We start from the raw sequence: 17,084 nt of genomic DNA, 5'->3' as shown, positions 1-17,084 counted from the left end.
ATTTTTCATCACTTCGGACTCTATAAATCCTAGTATTTAATTTCGTTCTGGCCCAATACTTGCAATTGTGGTAAGCTATCGACCCGGTCTTGGGGCCACCCTGCACAGTCTTCCATTATTCAACAGCGAAGCCACCTGACACAGCTAAGAACCCTGAATCTCTACACCGAGTAACCTGACATGTTATTGAGCATTTATGCAGAGCATTACCCTGGCAGATGCAGCATCGTTTCTAGTGCATGAGGAGAGATTAAGCTCATAATCAGGAGACCATTGCGACATGGACTATAGTTAAATCAAGACTCTTTCCACGCTTGCTGAACTCAGGTAAGGATGATAAGTATATCAGGGGATCCGCAGATAAGCGTTAATATCTATCAAGAAGTATGAGCCCGTACAGGGGTCTTTATCTGATCCAATTGGAATTCATTAGTGCGATGTGTAGAGCGAGCAGTATGTGTGGGCCTAGAATGGCGAGACCATATCCCTCACAGCTCCGCAGTCACGACGGCTCGATTCTGGAATGCGTCGGCGAGGGACAGCATGTCACTTTACAATCCACGTACTTATCTTGCTGTTTTGTTTCGGATTGCCACCCAAAATACGCCCATATCCGACATTCTTCTGATCATGTCATTAATTCACGATAACAATCGTCCAGCTCTTCGTTCTTGAGCACCTATGAAACGTATGATATAGGTTTGTCAGCCTGGAGCCGCGAGGCCTCTGACCCGTTGCACATAGGCGGTACTACTCTGGTAATGGAAAAGGCCAAGATAAGAGCTTCTGACATTGTTGTCCAACGGGTGGCTGTTGGTAGACGATAAGACCCTGGTTCGAAAACCACATCTATAACTTGAAGGTCTCTGGTCTCAGGAACCCATTCTCCTTCAGCCATTGCGACACTTCTGCCCCTGCCCGAGCCTTGTATGCTGCATTCCTCCTTATGCTGTCCCTCACGATATCAATGGGATGCTTCATCTCTAGAAGGCCTTTCGCTGCAAAGAACTGAGAAATCTCGCTTTCCACCTCCAGGCTATCGAGGCTGCTGAGGGCATTGTCGACAAACCATTCAAAAACCACGCTGTTGATTCGGAGCCTTTCGTAAACCGCATTCCAGTTTTCTTTTACGTATTCCCACAGCACTTCGGCACAGGGACCATTTCCCAAGGCCATCCCCACGAAGTGGACGTTTTGTAGTGTGATATGGTCTTCGGTCAAGAATGTGAAGTCCAGGAAATCTCGTGCCATGGCTGGAATCTTCGTTCTTCCCATAGCAGCGATGCAGATCTCGCGTCCATCAATGGTTTGGTTTCTGAGATATTCGGCTTTGATAGCATGGTATTCCTCTTCCTCGCCTCTAGAAACCGAGACACCGAAGATAGGAGCCTGAAGGTTGCGGTTGATCAAGTCCTTCTCTCCATTACTCCATCGAGAGAATCGTTGCTGGATTTCGCCAAGGACCTCTTCATCGTCAGCCAGTGCGGCTAGCTGTATCAAATTTCTCTCCAGCTCGCCTTTGACGTAGCTGTCAGCAGAGCCGGTCCAGCTGATCTGAGACTTAATTGATCTCATAAGTTGCCGGATGTAAGCCTTGAGGCCTGTGACAACTTCCGGCTGGCTGGAAACGGATGAAATAACTGCTGCGGCAGTCTTCCTAATCTGTGACCAGACGAAGCAGTCTTTCTCTTGTCGGAACTCCCCCATCAAAGACAACAGTTCTCCTGTTGTTCTCAACCCAGCAACAACCAACGATGCCATATCCGTAATGATGCCAACTTTGTCAGCTGAGGACATCCCTGAGGATGAACGAGTAAGCGTCGTAAGGTAGCCATGAGGGTATTCAGTCCGATAAAAGCCAGCGTGATCTTTGTTCAGCTTCGGAAGGCAAGGGAGCAGCTTGACACTGCCTGCATCCGCAGCAAGGATATCATCCGCGGCTGCCAAAGAATCCTTGCCCAGTCCCAGAGGGATTTGCCAACAAATATCTTTTCGCTGAGCGTCCTGCCCGAGAAATGGTTTTTGACTCAAGCAAAGTCCATCGGAAGTTGGCGCAGCAGTGACAATGGGGAACCCGGCTTCATGGATCCACGAATCCATAACTGATGCCACGTCCACACCAGATGCTGCAGACAGGGCTTGCCAGAGGTCATTCGAGGTAGCGTTCTGGTATGAGCGGCTTTTCAAGTAAGCGGCAATGCCTTTCAAGAAGTTGTCCTGACCAATATGGCCGGCCAACATACGGATGACGGCGCTGCCCTTGCAGTAGGTGATGCTGTCGAACATTTGATGAACGTGGGAGTCGCTTTCAATTTGTGACTCTATGGGATGGGTGGATCTCAGGGAATCCAGCGCAAATGCTTCTTCTAAAGCTTCGCCCTGTGACATTGTCAGAAACAGATGGGTGAATTATCCGTGTGGCCCTCAAACTTACCACAAATTGACCCCAGATATTCCAATCTATAGACCATTGATTAGCTCAGAATCAAAACCTGAGCCCTTGTCTTACCAGGATGGAGATGGTCTACCGCAAGGTACCCTGCCCACGTTGCGAAGCCTTCATTCAACCAGAGTTCATTCCAGCCGCTCATGGTGACCAGATTGCCGAACCATTGATGAGCCAACTCGTGTGCAATGACATAGGAAGCTTTGGACATGAGCCGATTGTCTGAAGTAGACGGATCAAACAGAATCTTGGTTGGCTTGTAAGTGATCAAGCCCCAATTCTCCATGGCCCCCGAAATAAACTCGTGGACCACGAGATGATCGCATTTGGGCAGGGGGTAGTCGACTCCAAAACTCTGACTGAAGAAATCGAGCGTGTCGCAAGCGTCTTGTAATGCAAAGTCGGCATATCGTGTGAGACCTTTAGTAGTGTAGATTCTAACGGGTATTCTCCTGCCCGCATGCTCTTTTTTGGTGAATGCTTCTATGTACTCGAAGTCACCTATAGCCCAGCATAGCAGCTGATAAGATTTCAGTTTGCGGTATTAATGACGATATGCCAATTTCACTTACGTATGTGCTCATGATGGGGGTCTTCTCAAAGCGCACAGCCTTCAAACCATTCGGAGATCCATCAAGTAGATGCACTGCCTTCTCTGGCATGTTGCTTAGTGCCGTCAACGATGATGGGATCTCCAATTCAAGCTCAAAGGTTGCTTTCATATGAGGCTCATCAAAGCAAGGAAAGGCCTTTCTTGCATCGCAAGGCTCAAAGTCGGTCGTTAACTGCCAGTGATACTTTCCGACCTGGACTGCCGTGCTGGAGTCGGATTGTAGCTCATATCTAGCACGGCAAAAGCCGGTCATTGAATGGGATACTCTCCCCTTGAATGGTATACTCAATTGAAAGAATCCTTTTGGGATAGCGTCACGAAATGATATGTACGCTTGCTGATCATCGTCATTGAAGACTATCGACGTAGCCGAGTATGTCACTAAACAGTTTCAGTAATTGTGCGGTGACAAAACCTGGGGTATGATGCTGCAGCGTACAAGCGGATCCATTGAGGTCAAATGACACTTCAGAGCGAGGTATCTCGATCTGGTAGGCGTTGATAACAAGTCGATCTGCAGGAGTAATGGCTTCTGCATCGATTATAACCCGACCTTCATAAGTCCATTCTCCCCCAAATTCTATATTGAAGATTTTGAGGTTATAGTTGAGAGGCTTTACACTGCAGATTTGTATCAGAATGGGCCGGTAGGTCCAGGTGATCGAGTACAATAGTGGTAGCATTCACATACCCTGTCGATAGGAGGTTGAGCGGCTTGCTTGCGTCCTGATCGTACAACATCGTGCCTTGTGCCTGGAGCGAGGAGAGCTATCACAAAGCACGGCGAGGTAGAGCAGCGGAACGACTTGTGTCCGTTATGAAACCTTCTTTCATCACCGAGTCTAGAATAGGTCCCCATCAGCCAAGGATGCCCCATTAAAGCCATCTTAGACTCCAGCACTGTGGAGTCGCGATGTGATCTGGACAGTATGTAATAACAAGGAGTCAGATCAACTAAGGTGGCGAGTCCTTTCGACATCCCAAAAAGTATAATACGGAAGGCGCTATCCAAGGATCGAGAGAGCGAAGCTTTACCGAACTTTAGTGGCGAACCCACCTGGAGACTCGACGATAAGCAGCCACCAATTAGACGTAGATGAAGGACCTCCCGTCGCCGATGCCTTCCATTTTGTTATTTCTCGAACGTCTGCACTCTTCCTTTCTCGTAAATTCCCCAGGAAATGCCCCAAGCCTCATGGCCCAAGTGTGCCGTCCAGCGCCGAAGGCGAGGACCCGTACCTTCACAGGATGTTTGACATGTCGCTCTCGCAAGGTGAAATGTGATTTGAATCGTCCAAGCTGTAACAGCTGCACGAGATTGAATCTACAATGTCGGGGTTATCAAGTCCAGCTGCAATGGTTGCCCGCCTGGGATCCAGAACAGCCTGACGCGACTTCACCAGGAAACCCTGCGGTAGAGAGAACAGAGAGTCGTCGTACTCGGACAGAATTATTTAATGGTATGTACAATCAAGAACGCCTTTCGTCGAGCTGGACACTTAGGATTGCTTCAGCTCAATCAAGGTCTCAGTTCTCCGACGACCTGGTCCGGCATCTCTCTTCCACACGAAAGCCACAACACCTCGAACAGGTTCTTGAGCAGCTCGATGAACAAGTCAAAGAGTCTAAGAACTTACCGCTTGGGAAAGGGTGGCAAATATCGCAAGGACCCTTTTCCGTCTTACAGCTCGTGCACAACACTGAGAATGTCAACCCTCTAGATCAAAGGCAAATGACCATGCAGTATCCTGGGCCTACAGCGTCACTAGACGGCGATCGCGACTCGGCAGCGTGTCTGGATGGCCTCGACTGGTCGTTGTCGATACCAGACAGCAGCATCGGATCTCATACACTGTTCGCCGAAGCCCCTGCTGGAGAAACTTATAATTATTCTTTTACAAATCCCGCCTATGCTCCATTGTTCGAAAGTAAGGATCACATCGAATTGCTGAAAGCACCTTTCTAAACGCCTTTTAGGTGCAAATCTACCGAGCACCAGCGCTTCCTTCGCAGATGATATTCAGCTCACTCAACCCAGATTCACGAGGATTGCTTCATTCGGACATCCTTCCGCATCGTCACTGTCCAGTGGATCGCCATATGTGCCTTCAAACGTCCGGTTTCTGTTATCTCACTATATGAATCATGTTATTGCCTCTCTTTCCGGGTTACCGCACACTGAAGCTCCCTGGAAAAAGATTCATGTTCCCTATGCCATGACCGCGTACGGAGAATTGGATGTCCTGGGACAATCCAGCTTCGCTAGAGTCTCGCTCCTGTACAGTCTTCTTTCCTTGACCTGCTACCACCTTGCGACTCTCTATAAGCCTATCTCGGCTGGTAGTGGAACCGACATCCAGGTCCTGCCGACTGACGACCAGGCCTCTAACTTACAATACTGGAATTCCCAGGGCCTCAAATTCAGAGAAATAGCCCGAACAGCTTTTCGAAAATGTCTGCAAGCAATGTCAACCGAGAAACCAGAACACATCAAATACAAGGAGGTCTTCGTGAGTGCCATGAACCTGATTTGTACCGGAGTATGTCTGCCATCCATCAACCTCTTTTAAGCAAAAAGCACATCTGAGGCTAACAGGTTTGAAGATAGTGAGTGGGGATCCTTGGGACTCACGCCTTTTCATTCTGCAATGCGAAGAGATTGTCAACAAGATTGGCCGAAAGAAGGCGGCGTTTTCACAGAAAGCTCTGCAACTGCACCGAATATTCGCTTACATCAGGGTCATTGAGAAGACCACTTTTGTCCAGACGAGGGACCAGTATCTCGTAACTCTTGGCAAAAAGCCCATGCTTGCCAACGAAGTCGAGCTGGTGAAGAAGATCCCCGAGGACAGTTTTCCCTATTCGTCAAGTCTGGCGTCAAACTACGAGACCTGGTCAGATCTGGGGCTGAGTGGACCGGAGGAAGATTCATTCAATGATTTCTATGGCATGCCTGCATCCATATTGAGGCTGATCGCAAGAACCAACAATCTGGTCGCCCAGATCGACCCGCCACAGCATCATGGCACCGCTCAGCCTCACATGCCTGCGAACTTGGTCGATGCTGCCGCAGGCTTGGAAAGAGATATTTGCCGTTGGGAGACGCCGCGAAAGCCCGCCGAGAATAGCGACAATCCTTTTGACTTATTGAACTGCAGCAGCTCTACCAACGACATCCCGGATCTTGCACAGACCATGAAGTCCAATATTGCGACCGCGATGCACCATGCGTTGATGGTCTATTTCTTCAGGTTCGTGCGCGGGACCAATCCCATAATACTGCAGCACTATGTCGAGAGTATTCTCAGTAACCTGGAAATGCACCACGAAAGCAAGCAGTGCTTCTTTCCAGGTGTGCGGTTGGGGGTCACCGTGTGGCCTAGTTTCATCGCTGCTTGCGAAGCACTTGGAGACAGCCTGCGCCGCCGTGCCATACTTTGTATGAGGCACGCTGCTTGGGCGGGTTTCCAGAACGCAGAGGCGGCGGAGATGGTTGCGAAAGAAGTGTGGCGGCGACGTGATGCGGGAGAGTTACACGTCTCTTGGAGCACGGTCCTGCGGGAGTCTCAGACCATCCTGCTATTGACCTGAAGCATCGACGAGCCTCGCGCTTTCGCGCGTTTGGAAGCGATGAGCACAGTGTTGCAAATTTGTGCCGATGAGACGCCTCTCCCATCTCATTACGCACGACGCCGAGATTGTCAATGAGAAAATTCTGTATCTGGTCGGCTTCTCGGTCGAGCTGCAGAAACTCTTCCTCCTCTGCTTGAGTCCGCATCGTACCACAGCTCTGAAGCTCAGTCCAAAGAGTCATTTTCCGGCTGAGCTCGAGCCACTGGCTGAGATCGGAGTCTGGCTGGTCGCTCTTCCACAAATTCAGTAACGTCATCGTGTTTCTGGCTCTACCTAGCTCGAGCCACTCTATGGCTGTTTCATCTGCCCTCTCTGGCGGAATATGCTTCTTCGATGTCGCACTCAGAAGAAGGTAACTGTCGTTTGGATCCCTGTCGAGCGCGCTTTCGAGCGCGGGTAGACTGAATCGCTGCGTTCGAATGTAGATGCAAAGGCGAGCGATACAAGTATATATCCTTGCAAAGTCCGAAAAGCTCATCTGGAACCGTTTCTGCTCAATATCCATGTCCTGAGTGCTCCCGATGGTAGCGAAATACCAGCTCTGGAAGAATAGTCTGAGGGCATCATGGTATCGGCCTTCGTGCTCTGCAATCAGGCCGGCCCACAAGCGCCGCTGCCACGGCATTGAGCTCGTTGGACAGTACACCGATGTAGCATATTCAGGAAGCTTTTTCAAAAGGCCGGCCATAATCTGACTTGCATTCTTCCATCGTTTCATGGAGACACAGATCCCCATGGCGCGTTCCAGCAGAAAGATCTCCATCACATAATTCCCAGCCTCCATTTGCTCGTCAGACGCTCCGTTCAGCTTGCAGAATGTTTGCTTGTCGTGGAAGTAAGAGAGCTGCTGCAGATCCAATTGGACAAACCTCTCAGTAAACTGCCGCATTGGTATTGAATTGTCCGATATCTCAATCATGAACGAGCAGCATTGCTCAAGAACGTCGAACGACGGCCGCTGGGTGTAAATATTGACCATTTGCTGTGCGACTTCATTGAAAGACGATTGATGACCGTCTTCCAGCAGGCGTGAACATCTTCGTCTTTCCCGGTAGATGCTTATCAAGTCTTTAGTGTCTAAGTCGACTGTCTCAAAGTCCTGTTCTGGCGAATCATTCAGTTGGCCAGACAGTCTGTTGAGGACATTTTCGCCTTCTTCCGTAAAGTCACCGACAAGTGTGTAGGCTGAAAGAACTCTGCGCATCAGTCTTTGAACAATATACCAACGGAGGTTCTTGCAGCAGAGGGCGACTTCAACATCATCGGCATTGATCCGCTCAGCGGCTTCCAGCCTTTCTAACAAAGGCGGCAGACCGTCTAGCATCGAAGCAATCGATGCCTTTGCCACCTGACTGAAGCCGAATGCCATTGAAAATTCCGTGATGGCGTCGACGCTCTGGAACCAGACAAATCTCAATGTAGGAGATCGGAGGCAGAGAAGCCGGGCGATCTCATGACAATGGATCCCATATTGGGAGCTGCAAAAGTAGCGATAGTAATCCCCCAACCTCTGGGTAAAGCAGACGAAATACCACTGCAGCATTGTCGCGCGGTCACCCTCAGCCGTGGCTCCCGTTTCACGAGCCTTCTCGGCAGATCCTGTCGATAACTGTTCGGTGATGAAGAGGTGGACTTTGGCCAGCTTTTCGTGAATTGTGTCGCCACACGCCGAGAAAACCTCTCCTGCGTCGATGAGGAGCTTTTCGATGCGGCTTTTGAGCTGCGAGAAATGTCTATGATCCGCCCACATAACTCCAGCGCTAGAGAGCATCATCGATAAGAGGCAGGCTCGACGGAGCTTCACGGCACCTAGGCCTCGCAAATTAGCTTTTTGTTGATATATATAGTCCGCTTTGTCGTATATCTTCCAGGCAGCTTGGATACGCTCGATTTCCGCAATCTTTGCAGGATCAGTTCCAGTGAGCGAAGAGTGTTGCGGTACATTCTCAGCCATCATTTCCTCAAATGTCCCCTGAGGGGCACAGCCGTGATCATTCACAGGGGCAGAGTGGATATCGAGCAAGGGTGTAAGGTACCCTGCTTCGGCGGTGCGCAAATGGATCTCGTCCAGCCTGTCTCCAACCTGCATATTCAAGAACACAGGCGAAGTGTGTTGCCCAGATACCAAGTTATCGCCTGTCATGATAGCACACCCTGCGACACCTAGATCATCGCCCCTTTCTTCGCATAATTTCCACACGTCATTAAGCCTGTGGGCAAACACATCCTTGTTCAACGACGGCAAGGCTCTATTCGCTTCCACTAAAAGCCTCTGGAGGGACGATTCCGTCATATAGAGTTGAAGTTCCAAGGCTCTCTTTCGCAAGACTGCATAGCTGAATTGCTCACCCTCCAACATGAGTATAAAATCTTCCATTTCCTCCAAGCCGTCGCATGCTTCTCTCCCACCTGCCTTCCAATACTGGCACTCTTGAGCCCGGAACCCGAGATGTGAAATTCCGAACACGAAGCAAAACAAGTCTTGTTCGAACAAGTCTATGGGAAGTGCGTGTTGACGAAGCTTCTTAGAAGCAGCCATAAAGGGCTTCACCGCGCTGGCCGGATAGGATGCAGAGTCCCATACTTCGAAGACAGGTGAGCTCAGGCGATGCAATGGCCAAGTGACTACTGGGGAGCGTGACATCGCCACGTTCAGTATTTGGTAGCTCGACTTTCTGAAGAACCATCGTGGTGATATGCCAGGGATCTCGCCGATCTTGTCAAGCCACGCCTGCGAGTCAGCGTGCTTCCCTTGTAATAGGAATGTAATAGCTTGTAGCAGGAAGGCTTCAGCCTTTGCATGATCTTGCTGATCCCCAATGCTAAGGAGCAGCAAGTCAAGTTGTAGTTGTGCGTCGCGGAAATTTCCCCAGAGTTCACCATGGAAGATGGAGCTTCCAAAGAAAGAACACACCGCTGTATAATCCATGAGAAGCGAAAATAATCCGCTGGAATCTGATGATGGCACACTGCTAGGAGTTTGATCATCTCTTCTGCGGGCACCAACATTTCATTCTTTTCGCGTTGGGTACGAATCGACGGCGAGAGCTGAAATGCAAGCTGTAGCGTAGCTGAGCTCGCAAGCCCTTGGCATTCCAGTCTTGTGTTGCTGCCTGGCAAGATAAGAAGATTCAGACTCTTGTCCTGCCCCAAAGCCGGATATCAATACGAGCTCAGAATGGGGGGTTAGGGCGGGTCTAAATGACTTTGTAGTGACATGGCAGAGAGCGATTCACCCAACTCTGCTGTTGAATCTCCCTCGATACACACTCAATGGAAGAGACCACCTACTTCTGCTACACCGAAGGTGTTGACGCGCAGTGGTTGCAGCTGGGAAGTCTAGCGTTCGACTATGCGAATCCGCGCACGCGAGAACCATACGTCCACAGTTCCGAAAAGATTTTGCAAGAAACCCCTCTCAGGGCAAGTGCAGACCAGAGGCCAACATGTTACCTGGCATACGAACGCGGGAAAAGCAGCAATCTTGGCGGGGGACTGAAGAGCCTGCTGGAGTTTGACCACTCTCGGGCGGGAAGGAGTTATTCTTTGGTTGTTGGGAAGGACGGCAGCAAGGTCGAGTTGAACAGGTGGGTAATATATCAGATCTTGTGGGCACCGGTAATAGCACTAACGGGCGTCCCAAAGTCCTGAAAACTACTTTATGGAGGTCATCTTGCCAGATGCCAAAGCGAATCGATGGCTCCGTTCACATCTGTCGGTGTTCAGCAGGTGGGACGCGTTGAAGAGAAGAATGGATTTCCGACCTAAGATCTGGATGCTTACCGGGATCTATCTCATCACCGACGCATTCTACTACACGGTCCGCTCCAGAGAAAGCTCCAACGCGACCAAGGTGGACATTCAGATCCCGGAACCCACGGGCCTGGCAGAGCTCCTGGATCTCAAGGTCAATGTGCACGCCCAGCTGAGTAGCAACAGCGTGGTGACTGCCAGCGGTCAAATTCTCGGGAAGAGAGTCTGGGCGGCACAGTGGCAGCAGGTCGACGCCAGGATCATCAAGGATGAAGACTGGAAGACGGCGGCGCCGAACAGGCTGCGGTTGCTACCTCTTCGGACCCAGGCCGTCAAAAGTGGTCCTGAGGAGGCAGAGTTGAATATCAGAAAGAAGCAGAATTTGATGGACAATCATGAAAGTGAGTCTTTGGGGGAAGATGCTGACGCCTGGCAGGAGTTCGAGCAGGCTACACGTCAGATCGAGAAACAACTCGATGGATTGGCTAGCTCCTAGATAGTGTGTAGCTTTTTTAACAAATGGAAACGTCTGGGTCTGACTGAAACCAGCGAGCAATGGTGTAAAAAGGGACAGATCTTGTCAACACTCGTGTAGAAGAAAGTTCTGTTTGGACGCAGCTGTAGTATTAGTTTGTTGCTTGTTTCAGCCCATGAGCGTCAGGCCGCCTCGAGGGTCCTTTGGAGGCATTGATCAATCTTCTATTTGACTGGAAAGGGCAGGCATCAATCTCAGGCTTTGATTTATCTATAGTATTTCCGCCCATAAGCCAAAGGCTTAACAGGAACTACTTCGACCTTTCAAAAATCAAGTCTCATCTGGCCGAGAAAGTCCTGCCGAGACGCCTGAGATGTCGGAGCCAGCAACAGTTTCCCGTAAAGCGAGCGAGTCGATCGGTAAGTAATCATCCCACCTTGTACTCGAAAGCAGAAGCTTTTGGTACATATCTCACAGTCAACACCCGCAGTTATCGATGCCTTGGCTCTCCAGAGTTTCGACAACGGAGACTTCGAACAGGCGGAGATACTGCAACGAGGAGCACTCGAAGAGACCAGCCAGGCTTTTGGTGCGGACCACCCACTTGCCACCAACATCATGCACAACTTGGCCGCAACGCTGCTGGTGCTGGAGCAGCACGACGAAGCTTTAGAGCTGGAGCACGAAGTCGTCCGACGACACGAGATGATTCTGGGGCCCTATCATCCAGCCACGCTGGCCGCCAGAAGCGCACTTTCCAGGATCATGACCATGGCGGATCAAATGGATGAAAGCATAGAAGTCGACGACGACGTGCTGAAGAAAAGGCGAGACACTGGGGCGTTTCGCAAGGTTCTGGAGCACCTCGCTTCATCAGCGTGGTATCAGCCGCACAACGTGCACAAGACTTTGGCCGTACAGGAAGTGGTCGCCTCGGCTCGCCAGAGAGTGCTGGGCAAGGAACACCCGCAGACCCTACTGGCAGTGGCGACATTGGTCGCAACATTGACGCACTGTGGAGATTTAGAAGCGGCGATCAAACATCAGAGAGAAATCAGGGACCTGCAGCAGGAATCCTTCCACTTGGATGAACTCGATGAACTATCACCGAGCGAGATCCTGGCATTCCTCCTCCGCGAAGACGGTAGACTCGTGGATGTTCTCTCCCTACGCCGTGAGATGTTTGAGCAGTGCAAGGCAGAGAATGGCGAGGACCATCACACGACGCTTGTGACAATGAGCAAGCTGGGCGCAGCACTATGGGAGAATGGTGTCTCGGATGAAGCCGTTGCAACTCAGAGCGCAGTCTGGGAGATGGGACGAGAACAGAATGGCGATGAGCATGAGGAGAGCATTGACGCACTCGAGGACCTGGCCTTCATGCTCTACTGCCAGCAACAGACTGACGCCGCCATCTCTCACCAGCAGAAAGTAGTTGCCTGGAGACGCGAGCACATGCAATTGCTTGACTACAAAGCTGTCAGGTCGGGCGAAACACTTGCCTTCCGGCTCTTTGAACAGGGCCAGTTTGACGCCGCAGTTTCGGAGTTCCAGACTCCGGTAAAGACAATCGGTCATTGAGACGAGGAGATAAGCAAGCTTAATGATCCCATAGGAAGGATGCCCAAGAGCCAGAACACTAGCCATCCTGAGCTTTCTGGTTCGTGGTATTTGAAGGAAGTGGTTAGAAACAGGCTATGCGATGAGATATCGTAGGAAACGTGTTATCTTTAGGTCTACCTATCCTGTCCAGACTCTCTCCACAAACACTTTCGTCTCCCTCCCAATCAGGTGCGGATTGTCTTCTTGGAGATAGTGGTTCCCCGGACCAATTCCCACGCTCACGATGTTCTTCAGCTGACTCTCCAGCACCTTGGCTTTGTCCACGGATACGATCGCTCCGGGGTCGGCCCAAAACATCAGCTTCGGCACTTCGGTGCCTGTCAACCAGGTGAAATACGCCTGGACGAGCTGAGCCACGTCCACCGGGTGCCCGTCGAGGGGCAGCTCGTTTGGGAAGCGATAGATGGATTCGCGCGTGGCCGGGTCGAGGAAGGGGGCCCGGTAGTGCGTGAGTTCGGCCTCGCTCAAACCTCTGTGGACGCCGACCTTCGCCAGGACGAGCTCGATGAAAACATTGTCCTCGACGATCAGCCGACGGCCGACCCCCTCGGTGCGGAAGTCCTGGAAGATCTGCCGTGCGCCGCCGAAGTCGTCCAGCGTCATCCCCTCCAGGATGAACTCCATGAATACCAGCCCGGCGACTTGCTCTTCGTGCCGGCTCGCCCAGTGCAGGCCCAGAGCACTGCCCCAGTCGTGCAGTACCAGAAAAACTTTTTCCTTCTTGTCCTTGTTGGCGCCCTCGTGGAACATGTTGTCCATGAACGCGTCAAAGTATCGGACGTGGTCGCGGATATAGTAAGTGTTGGAAGGCATTTTGCCCGAATCCCCAAATCCCACGAGATCAGGAGCAATGCATCTCGAGATCGGCGACAGATGCGGAATGATGTTGCGCCAAATGTAGGACGATGTCGGATTGCCGTGGACCAAGACAATTGTTGGCGCTGCGGGAGTGGGAGCCCCCGTGTCTACATATGCCATTATCGAGTCAAGGACGGAGACCCGTTGTTTGGTGAAAGGAAACTCCGCAGAGATTTCTTGAGAAGCCATATTGAATCTTGGAGAGTTGGACTGCAGGTACTATCGATAATATACCATTGGAAGCTCTGAGAGATGTGGCCGCTTAAAGAGAGCATTTGCGAGCAGCGAGCCACGATTAAAGTAGTTATATATAATGGCCTCAGCAGGCAGACAGCACCTTCTCCGTTCTCCTATGGAGCCGGTGCGGCGCCCTTTTCACATCGTATTCGCATTGTGTCAACAGCAACCTTGTGGTATCTCTATAACTTGGAATATTTTGGTCCGTCGATAATATGGCTTACGACTTCGGCCGAGAGAAGGCTGCAGAGACACCAAACACAGTCATCATACCAGCTATATACTCTCTCGAAAACAGTAAGTACACGCAGAGATACAACTGAGAGAAAGATTGTGGGGATGGACTAATATTCGCCCGACTAGGCAGCAAGGTGCCCAAATTGCAAGCTATGAGAGAAGCGGTACGCGCTGGTGAATGGCGCATGAGTTTGGACTCTGGAATGCATGTACTAGTGAAGACAAAGGAATCATATTATAAATCTGTCCCAAGTGCATGGTATCCTCGTCGCCTCAGATGCGGACTCTATAGTACCGCTTGAAATTCATACCGGGTCAAGGCTGTCCACTCAGATCTCGGCAATCCTGGCACGTACCTCCATCAAGCTGTTCCGAGAATGGCTTGATTGACCTGCTCCCAGCGAACATGGGGTGCACCGGGCGTGACGCTTTTATTGAGTCGAATGGTCCAGAAATCCACGGTGCCGTAGAAATCCGTGACATAGCTGTAGGGCATCCAGAATAAGCCATTCCCCCACCCTCCCGGTTCGGATCCTCCCCAGGAATTCTGCACCAGGACATGGCCCTTGCTGTCGTCGTAGCCCACAGCCACGACGCTGTGCCCGCTCTGGTGAGAAAAGGTGTGACGCTTGACCTTCCCGGCCTTCCACGGGTCGTTCAGCATGTACGGAGTGGACGTTGTGTTCCAGGCCTGGGCATTGCTCATATAGAACCAGAGTGTGAAGCACACGGGGAAGCCTTCCGTTAAGCACAGCTTCAGCTTCTGAAGCAAATCTGCGCCGAGCTTGTCTTTCTCCGTGTCCGAGAGTTGCTCGTCCTTTTCGAGAGGGCGGTCCGCGTCGAGTCGGTAGTATGAATTGATGGTATGCTTCTCGGCTTTGTTGAAGGCCGGGGTTTTAGGTTTGTCATTGATTGCCTTTTTGATAATCTCGCTGCTGGTATTGATGTCGGGAAACCTGCACTCGGTCTCGGGACAGGCGCCACATTTGGCGATGCCGTTCATAGCCATTCGGAGCCAGGAGCCGTCGTCCTCCACGGGCGAGAAGTCGTAGTTCTTGCTCTTGTCCCACCCGCCACGGGCCAGCCAGTAGATGAAGGCGCGCGAGGGCCCGTCGCTGCCCCATGTCGGATCGCCCCTGACCTTCTCCTCGAACCAGAAGGCGGCAGCCGCGGCGTTTGCGGTACAGGAGTTGGTGTCTCCCTGGTTGTAGATTGCCATGCTGGTTTTGTCGCGGAGATTCATGCTCGGTGCCGCCGTCGTGGCCGGGGACGGAACATAGTAACGATCACGACCGTCGAAAGGATCTGGCTTCGCGCCTGCGCCACGACCTGGTGGGAGATCTGATGTCATTGCAGTGATGCTGACTCTTCCTGAATGGATAGCGGTATCTTGTCCTCGTTGAAACGAACAAGTGTGTTGACTTCGTTATGCAACCCGGGAGGACAGTGGCCTATTTGTAGTTTGCCATCAGAAAACCTTGTATGAGGCGAGTTCCATGGCCTCAGAGCACCGCATTGCCACACTTTCATGGAGGGCTGAAACATTATGTCTAGAACGTCCAATGAAGCAGAGTTTATTTTCGTCTTGATGTGACTGGCGTTCCTGCCCTGCCCTGTACTTCATCAGCAGTCCTGTCTACCCACATCAGTTAACCTTGTCTGGAAGAGCGAACCAACCTGTAAAGCATAACCACACGAGTCACAAAGTTCCAGACCGACTTTTCAGCGGCCTTGAGTACAGGAACAGCGGAGCTCAGCTGTCTTGGTTGGACGCCATTGCCAGTGCCGTCACAAAGGCTTTGGTGGCGCACACAGAAGGAAGAGTTGCAGTTCAGCTCGACATCGAGACACTCACTGATACAATCACTCATGCATATATATGCAGGGCTTCGAAGGTTCGGTGGAGCCTCAGACCAGAGTAAGTCGTGTTCATAAGGCAATACCTACCTAGTCGCCCCCCGGAACAATATCACCCGCTCCGTGATTTCAGCTTTTCTCCGCAAACACGAGCGCTTCCCCTCGATTATACCTAGACGGAGCTAAGGTGTGCGAGCTACGAGACTCTCGACCTCTCTTCAGCTACGCCTCTCAGGGAAGCACACATGCCACCAGGGTCTCGACTCCAACATCGCATTTCGAGTCTGTGGTTGAGTTTCGCATCGCTGACATCTTGCGCTTTCCATGTGGTTGCACGGTCGTACGCTGGCGGAGCCGGTGAGAGACGATTGACTCTCTGTTGCAGTGGCACCCGTGCAGTCGTTGTGTAGGAAGGGTTGCTAGGGGGCAAGGAAGAGAAAATTGACAAGGGGTTATCTTCATGTGACTGTCTGATGAACATTGCTGTAGAAAGAGTACGCCCGATTACCTTGCATGCCTGCAATCGGCCTGCCTGGGAAGAGGATCGTTGGATCTCTTTCTGAGAAGCAAAATGGGAGATTGTTGAAAAGTGGAAGCATCGGTGTGTGTCTGAGCCGCGTTGAGGACTTTTGGCCTCGTTGACGCCAGGCTCGTGGATCACAATGCTGGCAAAGACACAGTGTTTGTCCAACTTAACTGTACAAAACAGGCTCATTTCTTTCATGAACTGGTATGAGAAGAGCTTGAGCCACACTTCAGACCGTCAACCAGCTTTATCAGGTTCTAATTTGGTGGTCTCGCATAATCACTTGAAGGCTGTATCCCAAGATGAAAATAGCTTCGCATCGTTGAAATAAGACCTGCAACGAGGATGTTGAAGGTTGCGCTAGTTATTCTCGCCGTGGCCTTGTTGGTCAGGGACCACCTCGTAACGGTCTTGTTCTTCGTCATTGCTGTGTTGAAATGCCTGCCAGAGGTTTTCCAAGTCAGGGTTGTGTGGACCTCCTCGTCTGTTTATCCGGTCGCGTGCATCGCATCGAGGCCGGTGCCAGAGACCCAACGCTCCTCTTTGTATTTTTCTCTGAACTCGCCCGCATTGTCAGCATCTGGGTAAAGAGATACACCGGAACAACTTCCATTCCTACCGCCAATTGTTGCGACAGCACTTGAACAAGAAGTGTGAGATTGAGGTGGACAGATCTTTAACAGTTGTGTTTGATATCAGAGAGGATTGATTAGGTGAAGTCACAATTGCCGTTGATAATTCCCGAACTTTGCAAAAACCATTGCCAAACCACCATGGGTCACCATCGGAATCTCATGCCACCCAAATCACAGCTACATGCCCATGA

The 17,084-nt window shown here is 51.1% G+C and overlaps 7 protein-coding genes across 7 annotated transcripts; 3 read left to right on the top strand and 4 right to left on the bottom strand.

Moving 5' to 3' along the window:
• Window positions 1-849: 849 nt before the first annotated feature.
• On the bottom strand, window positions 850-3,800 carry AYL99_05506 (hypothetical protein; the record flags this gene model as incomplete). Its single annotated transcript, XM_018837018.1, has 6 exons — window positions 850-2,379; window positions 2,435-2,460; window positions 2,510-2,966; window positions 3,019-3,440; window positions 3,499-3,680; window positions 3,751-3,800. 6 exons carry the CDS (start codon window positions 3,798-3,800, stop codon window positions 850-852), a joined length of 2,667 nt encoding a protein of 888 aa, XP_018693871.1.
• A 997-nt stretch (window positions 3,801-4,797) lies between these two features.
• Window positions 4,798-6,370, top strand: AYL99_05505 (hypothetical protein; the record flags this gene model as incomplete). Its single annotated transcript, XM_018837017.1, has 4 exons — window positions 4,798-4,987; window positions 5,037-5,599; window positions 5,664-6,314; window positions 6,368-6,370. The coding sequence occupies 4 exons, from the start codon at window positions 4,798-4,800 to the stop codon at window positions 6,368-6,370; spliced, it is 1,407 nt and encodes a 468-aa protein (XP_018693870.1).
• A 74-nt stretch (window positions 6,371-6,444) lies between these two features.
• On the bottom strand, window positions 6,445-9,621 carry AYL99_05504 (hypothetical protein; the record flags this gene model as incomplete). Its single annotated transcript, XM_018837016.1, has 1 exon — window positions 6,445-9,621. The coding sequence occupies one exon, from the start codon at window positions 9,619-9,621 to the stop codon at window positions 6,445-6,447; it is 3,177 nt and encodes a 1,058-aa protein (XP_018693869.1).
• A 344-nt stretch (window positions 9,622-9,965) lies between these two features.
• On the top strand, window positions 9,966-10,941 carry AYL99_05503 (hypothetical protein; the record flags this gene model as incomplete). Its single annotated transcript, XM_018837015.1, has 2 exons — window positions 9,966-10,279; window positions 10,338-10,941. The coding sequence occupies 2 exons, from the start codon at window positions 9,966-9,968 to the stop codon at window positions 10,939-10,941; spliced, it is 918 nt and encodes a 305-aa protein (XP_018693868.1).
• Window positions 10,942-11,293: 352 nt separating this feature from the next.
• Window positions 11,294-12,501, top strand: AYL99_05502 (hypothetical protein; the record flags this gene model as incomplete). Its single annotated transcript, XM_018837014.1, has 2 exons — window positions 11,294-11,339; window positions 11,411-12,501. The coding sequence occupies 2 exons, from the start codon at window positions 11,294-11,296 to the stop codon at window positions 12,499-12,501; spliced, it is 1,137 nt and encodes a 378-aa protein (XP_018693867.1).
• Window positions 12,502-12,660: 159 nt separating this feature from the next.
• Window positions 12,661-13,590, bottom strand: AYL99_05501 (hypothetical protein; the record flags this gene model as incomplete). Its single annotated transcript, XM_018837013.1, has 1 exon — window positions 12,661-13,590. The coding sequence occupies one exon, from the start codon at window positions 13,588-13,590 to the stop codon at window positions 12,661-12,663; it is 930 nt and encodes a 309-aa protein (XP_018693866.1).
• Window positions 13,591-14,236: 646 nt separating this feature from the next.
• On the bottom strand, window positions 14,237-15,226 carry AYL99_05500 (hypothetical protein; the record flags this gene model as incomplete). The annotated part of the gene is made up of 1 exon (XM_018837012.1): window positions 14,237-15,226. One exon carries the CDS (start codon window positions 15,224-15,226, stop codon window positions 14,237-14,239), a length of 990 nt encoding a protein of 329 aa, XP_018693865.1.
• Between the last annotated feature and the right edge of the window lie 1,858 nt (window positions 15,227-17,084).

The sequence above is a fragment of the Fonsecaea erecta genome, assembly GCF_001651985.1.
Source record: "Fonsecaea erecta strain CBS 125763 chromosome Unknown Scaff4, whole genome shotgun sequence".
Taxonomy (NCBI): Eukaryota; Fungi; Ascomycota; class Eurotiomycetes; order Chaetothyriales; family Herpotrichiellaceae; genus Fonsecaea; species Fonsecaea erecta.
This window is presented reverse-complemented; position numbering and strand designations above follow the sequence as displayed.